The following is a 7,067-nucleotide window of genomic DNA, read 5'->3' as shown; positions in this document are numbered from 1 at the left end:
GGTTCAGGTGAAAGCGCCGTGTTATTGTGTGAAATAATGTTGCAGTGTCACTATCGAGAGTCGGCAGTTCCGAATTTCCTAAATGCGTCCCAGTTAACCTACTCGGATGGCTTTTATTTCATTTTAACATGCTTTGATCCGTTTTCTAAAAAAAATGTTTTAATATCAGAAAAATTGATTTAATCCAATTGCCTGGAAAATCACATGGATGGTTCCATTCAAGTATACATTCATCTTTGCAAGTATAATCATCACTTCTTTCATTGAAACCAGGTCGGGTCAATTTTGACTCAGGAGGACAGCAGGGGCCTGTTTCAGGAAGCAAGTTTAACAAACTCTGAGTTAAAACTTTAACTTTAGGTTGACTGACTCTGAGTTGTCAAAATCAGAGTTTTCAGTTTCAGAACAGGTGATAAGAGTTAGTTCAGTCAACTCTGAGTCAAGGTAACCCAGAGAATGAGAAGCAATACAGTAGCAGCAGCAGAAGAACATGAGCTGGCATGGCAGAAAATGACTAACCGAGTTTGAGTTTTGTCTGGAGTAGTCCTTATTCAACATTTATATTCTGTGTATGTATGTGAGCTGCACATTTAATATGCATGCAGGTACAAAACATAGGCCTACTTGGCAGCAACTGAATATTAAATATAATAATCTAGCTCAAACAAGTCAGGTATAATTTCATTACAATTGTGATGTTGTATAGCCTGCCCTACCTCATTAAACATCATTCAGTGGCTACATTCAACATGTGATATATTTCGGTAGTTAGTGAAATCTTGAAGTCTTGAAGTACATTTTTCAGCTAACCCAACACAGCCAGTATTTAATATTGTATATTTGAAAGCAACACCTAAATGCCTTTATACATACAACGCTACAAAATGTAAACAATCCCATACAACAGCTCTCCCATAAATCCTATATTTATCAAGTTTATACATTTTCAGATTTTATTGACATTTTATTTTATTAATGAAGTAATAATGGTGGTGGTGATGTTGGTTTGTTTTTAAATAGTATGTCAGGGTTACACATGTCAATATCAACAATTATCAGTATCAGAATAAGAAAGAAAATATAAAGAAGTGAAAAAGGGGTGTTAAAAGGGAGTTGTGTCTTGCCACTGTTGCTCATGTGGGAATGTTGGGTCTCTTTAAAGTTAAAACCTGAAGAGTTCAGTTTAGAACCTGCTCTATGTGTAAAGTGCCTTGAGATAACTCTGTTGTGATTCGGCGCTATACAAATAAAGATTGATTGATTGATAAAAAATGCATATAAACCCCTAGTTGTCACCCTCCTCCACACCAGCAGAGGGAGCTAAAGCGTTTTGATACAAGTCACAAAGATCTTCCTTCAAACTTCCTGGTTTTACACACTAGCCCTCCATGAGCTTTCTGAATGCAAGCCCACAGGTTCTCAAGCTGATCATTTGGTTTCAGGCAGGTCTGTGCAAAGAATTCATTGACTCAGCATGTGAGGGAGGGAGAGAGGGAGGGATAAACAGAGAGAGCAAGTATATTTGGATGATGTCACACTGCCAACACATGACAAGGGGCTGCTCATCCATAGAGATCAGAAATCTCTGAACTGTGACTGTGTGATACTGCCCTGTGTGTTTGTTTGTATACTTGTAGATGGCGAGTGGACAGCTGTCGAGGGCGGAGGCATTGGCGTGTGCAGGCTGCAGGCATGCATGCCACGTGATGCTCTACTCTGACACCAAAACTCAGCTGTTTGGAAAAATCCCCATTAAACATATCATACTGGTGAGGAGGAGCATGTGATCAGGTGTCCTGTAGGAGTGGTGTATGGATGGAAATGGAAATGTCTCTTTCTTTGAATGCATCTTTATGTTTTCATAAAAAAATGTAATTCTCTGGGGGTGTTTATGTGTGTTTGTGTATGTGTGTGTAACCGCCTCTGTCACGTTCCACAGATGCAGATGCGCTTTGATGGTCTGCTGGGTTTCCCTGGCGGGTGAGTCTATCCTGGTGCTGCTTTTGTTATATTCTGTCATGTGCACAGGTACATGTAGCTCACATTTGTCTCCTTTTTTCAAATTTAAAAGAGGAGCCCTGTCAAAAGATATAAACCTTTCTGGCACAGAGTAAACATTCAAAACTTGTCACTTGAATACACATACCACAAGGGCAAAATATGCATGAGATAGATTACTGTTGAAACGGTCTTATCTTGCTTTTAAAAACCTGTAATTGTCAGACACATTGCAGTTCTGCTTGATTAGTATTCAACTTAACATGAGTCACTTGTGCCTTTTGTATCTGTGATTTTTCAGTAGTCGCTGCCAGAATTTCTAAGGGCTCATTTGCCAACACGGTAAAATTATGTAACAAGGCAAGAAGAAAAATTCTCAAAAGTCATGATGACATACACAACACAAAGGAAGACTGCATTAGAAAACTGTGGAGTCACTTGGGCCTTTGTATCTGTGATTTACAGTAGTCTCTATAAGAATCTCAAGGTATTATTTGCCACCACAGCAAAAATTATATAACAAGGAGAGTCGGAAAAATGGTGATGACATGCGCAAATCAAAGGAAAACTGCATTAGATAACAGTGTCCTAGTTACATTCTACATATTAATTCTGTTTTTCGCAGTCAGTACACAAAATCTACATACTTAACAAGTTTATGACAGGAAATCATACAATAAGTGCTCCAATACATGCAAGTTTGGAATGCCACTGTCAATTGAAATTCAGAAAAATGTTTAACATTCAGTAACTTTTTTTGTTTTCTCAGTAAAAGTGTTTTCTTTTATTCATATTTCATTTTCATGAAAGAAAGAATTGTAATAACTTTGGAGATAATAATTTTTCACCCAGCACCCAACATAGTAACCTGCTGCTGAACATCAGCATGTTAGCATTATCATCGTTAGCATACTGAAAGTAGCATTTAGCCCACCAACGCTATGCCTCACAGAGCAGCTAGCATAGACTAGTTTTCTCAATATTTTTAAAATGTATTTATATTTCAGTTCCATGCAAGAAATAAACTATTGTAATAACTTTGCTGATATGTCGTTAGCACGCTAACATGTGAAACTACGCTGGTGTACGAACAAGGAAACCTGCTGCTAACATAGACTGTATATAAGAAAGGCTGCTAATCATCAGCATTTTAGCATTATTATTGTTAGCATGCAAACAGTAGCATTTAGCTCAAAGTTATTCCTCACAGAGCAGCTAGCATACCATAGACTTGTATTTCAGTGTATGTTGGCCCTGAATTAGCATGTTGTGTAAATTTGGACACTACAGCACTCATTAAATTGTGTTTAACAACACATTTGCTTACCAATGTCGAGTTAAAGTATTGCTCATAATGAAAAGCTTTAGCCAGCTATAAAGAGAAATGTTAAGCAGTAGACAATACAAATGTGTGTGAGGTGTTTCTGCTATTGTGTCACTTAGTCATATGACATGGGCTCAACTCTTGAATTAAAAGATTGAAAGGTTCAAGTTTTCTGTCTGTCTTAAACCTAGGAGTCAAGTGTCTCTGTGAACAGTGAAAGAGGTTTTCCGCAATGTAATCATTCCTCTTGTTCATACTGATTGTCAAAAGATCTCCTTCAAATGTGCTTTTAATGGAAGTGAAGGCAGTCCACACAGTCATTTTAAAATAGATGTGAAGCTAATATGAGGATTCAGCAGTCTGAGTTAGTCATATCAAGTGATATCTGACACATTTACAGTCTTTTTAGCATCTAATTCCCTCTTAGTGTTTCCCTGTTGAGCTGTGGTGGAAGTGTAGTAACAAAAAGACTTTGGTACTAAAAACACTGTAACATTAAAACATAGAAGACTTGATTTGACTCATTTGGATGGCTAAAGCTTCATATTAGCTTCAGATCAACTTTTAAATACATTGTAGCACAGAAGGAGGACTGTGGATTTTGTCCATAATCATTTACGTTGTAAGTTTATTATGAGGGGATCTTCTAATTCAGTATGAACAGGAGGAATCATTACAGCAAGAAAAACAGGTTTAATGTTCCTTTGGGCTCCTGACTGTGTTGAGACAGACTTGAAAAATTGTGAACCCGTCCCTTGAGTTGTATTTTCACTAATGCATTTCCAACAGATACTGATTAAAAACTTGATATGGTAGTTTAGTTATTGTGTGCTATTTCAGAACATTTTCACGTGCCTCTAACTTGAAAATCCAGTGGACTTGTGACTTTCTTGTGACTTGAGGCAGGAGCGCGGCTTCTGTTGGCCTTTTCGAAACCCAACAAGCTTTTCAATCAGCTTGATTTATTCGCTACTGCTCAGAGGAGTCACAGGAGAGCAATACAGCTGACATTGTTTATCTACGTTCATATGTGATTCTGAACTTTGACCCCCACACCTCCCACGCCTCAGCCTCGTTAACCCAGCGGAGGAGACCCTGGAGGCAGGACTGGGCAGGGAGTTGCTGGAGGAGCTGGGTGTGGCTATTCCTGTATCGATAGAAGATCATGTGGACTCTTGCTATGCCCCTGCATCCTCCCGTCTTATCACTCACTTCTATGTGAAGAAGATGGAGGAGGAGCAGATTAGGGAGGTGGAGAGAGCAGCTGCATCCACAGCAACAGATCACGGGCAGGAGGTAAGGCGTGTATGTGTGTCTGTGTCTGTGTATATGTGTGTGTGTGTGTGTGTGTGCTATTCCCCATCACCTATCTCTCTCTTTCTCTCACTCTCTCTTTAGGTTCTGGGAATGGTCAGAGTCCCGCTCTACGTCACAAAAGGCGGGGGAGGCCTTTCTTCTTTCCTGTCGCACTCGTTCATCGGCAATGCTCGCTCCCAGCTGGTGGACGCTCTGCTGCGCTTCAACCTGGTGGCTCCTGAGGAATTACACAAAGTTCTGGCGTGTTCCCTGAAGACACACGCTCACACTGCAGAGGACCTGCAAGCAGCACTCGCGCTGACGGAGGCGAAGAGGAAACGGTTTTGAAATACACCTGCACGTGTACAAGCACATCCTCTGGAGCACGCTAGGCTCGAGATGCAGTTTATTGCCAGTCAGCGACGTGGCTCGTTCAACACAATCCTTCACATACACACACACTTAATCCTACACACACACACACTCACACTGTCATACTGATTCTGAGCTGGTGACTCATAATTAACTACTGTGCATCAAACAGTTTGGGGAAAACATGATCAACTGCTTTACCATTAATGGAAATAAAATCATTTACACTGTCAATCATATTCAAGCATGATATTTTTTTGTCATTTAACTCCTTTGACTCATGTGTGTTGCTGATAGAAAACACCTTATTTTAAGTCATCATATTAAGCATTTATAGGCAGTATATAAACAGTTAATAAATGCTTTATAACACTCTATAATGCAGTTGTTTGCAAATATAAGTGTTAACTGGATCTGGCTACATACAGACATGACGATGGTATAGTAACCGCAGTGTTAATATGTCTTCACACTTGTTGACAAATAGTGTGCAACTGTGCAACTATATTATGTGCTTATAAACCACAAAACCTATGTCAAATGTTTATATGCTGCTTATAAATGTGAAATAGTGGGAATGAATTGCTACAAAATGAATTATATGATGTTAATGCAATTTATTATGGGGATCAACACCTTATATCTATTTAATCACACCTTTTTATATCTTAATGTTGTGAAAAAGATGAGTGATTTAAACAGGAACTCGTGACACTTACTTTTATCTTCAGCAACCTTCAAGCACTCAAAGTAACAAAAAAAAAAAAAAAAAACACCCCGTCACAATACAAAATGTGAACAGAAACATAGAAGGCATCACACAGGGCTCTACCACCTTATATGGTAAAAGAAAAAAAGGCTCTCTGTGGTGCCAGGATCAAAAGAGGGCACGACTTATCAGAAAAATACCCACATCTCAGTCAGGTAGAATTTCTTCTCCTGTCTTTGTGCGGCTCTGGGTTTTTTTTGTTTGTGAAGTTGCAGCACAGTCACCGGTGCAATCCGAGGATTAATTACGTCCGTGACATACTATATAGCCTGCAGCCCAAGATTTGATTCTGTTTAAGTGTACCCTCGGTGCACATAACACGCCTGCGCCAGATGTTAGTAACCTCATTCCCAGACAATATTGCTGGCGATGAGCATGAGCAGACACGATGCTGCCCTAATGTTCATGATACCTACTGTACATTTACCAATTGTACAATCTATTCAATGCTCTTTTTTTGCAGACATATCCAGCTGACATGTATTACTGTTATGATGCAGAAACACAGCGAATGCAACACTTCTTTATCTTATATTCATCAATCATGCACCAGGTTTACTACCTTGCTTGTTTGATGAATCGGGCACATGAAAGAAAGAGATGAGGGAGGCACTCAGCTTTTTTTTATTCATCTTTAGAATACAAATAGATTTCATTATTGCATATTACAATGTCCACATATGCAGATTGACTCATCTTTTGAGCAGGTGTTAATTGAATTAGGGATGCAAGTGGCCTGCAAATCATTTATGAAGGAGTGTGTGTGTGTGTGGCACAATGTGATTTGCTGTCGATGGGTATCTGTCGATCAGAGTGTGTTTTTGTCAGCTGTCAAGGAGGGAAAAAAATGCACCGCATCCGGTGCAACAGACAGGAAGCTAAGGAGACTGGTAGTGCGAAACACTGATGTCTGTGGTTGTTATCATGTAAATGTGTGGGTCTTTGTGTGTGTGTGTGTGTGTGTGTGTGTGTGTGTACTTAAGGACATGCCTCCTTGAAGCTTGCATATCTGCATGTGTGTATCATTGCATCTTGCAAAAGAGTGTGTGAGGAGGAAAAGGATACTGCCATGTGATGGCGTTGTAAGGGCGAATAATACAAGGTCATCAGAAAAACATTTGGAGAGAAAGGGATGGAGGGAGGGCAGTGCGGGCGAGGGATGGAGATGGAGAGAGAGCGGGAGCGAGGGATGCTGAGGGAGAAAGACGGTATATTCATAGCAGCAGCGGTATTTATAGCAGCCCAGAGGAGAGGAGAGAGCTGGGGGTGTGGCTTGGGTTGTGGCTTTCACACTGCTTCACAAGGCAG

General features: G+C 39.9%; 1 protein-coding gene across 2 annotated transcripts; it reads left to right on the top strand.

The window, feature by feature from the left end:
* Positions 1–1,373: 1,373 nt before the first annotated feature.
* Positions 1,374–5,224, top strand: zgc:103759 (U8 snoRNA-decapping enzyme). 2 transcript variants are annotated; one of them, XM_053317674.1, is made up of 5 exons: positions 1,374–1,446; positions 1,638–1,769; positions 1,940–1,980; positions 4,393–4,618; positions 4,721–5,224. In XM_053317674.1, the coding sequence occupies exons 2-5, from the start codon at positions 1,638–1,640 to the stop codon at positions 4,964–4,966; spliced, it is 645 nt and encodes a 214-aa protein (XP_053173649.1). In that variant the 5' UTR covers positions 1,374–1,446; the 3' UTR covers positions 4,967–5,224. The 2 variants fall into 2 exon arrangements, with proteins under 2 accessions (XP_053173649.1, XP_053173648.1); XM_053317673.1 differs by lacking the exon at positions 1,374–1,446 and having other exon boundaries at positions 1,500–1,769.
* The last annotated feature ends 1,843 nt before the right edge of the window (positions 5,225–7,067 follow it).

Source organism: Scomber japonicus, chromosome 4 (genome assembly GCF_027409825.1).
Source record: "Scomber japonicus isolate fScoJap1 chromosome 4, fScoJap1.pri, whole genome shotgun sequence".
In the NCBI taxonomy this organism is placed as follows: Eukaryota; Metazoa; Chordata; class Actinopteri; order Scombriformes; family Scombridae; genus Scomber; species Scomber japonicus.
The sequence above is the reverse complement of the archived record's forward strand: the minus strand, read 5'-3'. Positions and strand labels throughout refer to the sequence as shown.

Coding starts and splice junctions, on each gene's coding strand:
- zgc:103759 (XM_053317674.1), top strand. CDS start 1,638: ATGGCGAGTGGACAGCTGTCGAGGGCGGAGGCATTGGCGTGTGCAGGC. Junction 1,981..4,392: donor CTGCTGGGTTTCCCTGGCGG/GTGAGTCTATCC, acceptor CCCACGCCTCAG/CCTCGTTAACCCAGCGGAGG. Junction 4,619..4,720: donor CAACAGATCACGGGCAGGAG/GTAAGGCGTGTA, acceptor CTCTCTCTTTAG/GTTCTGGGAATGGTCAGAGT.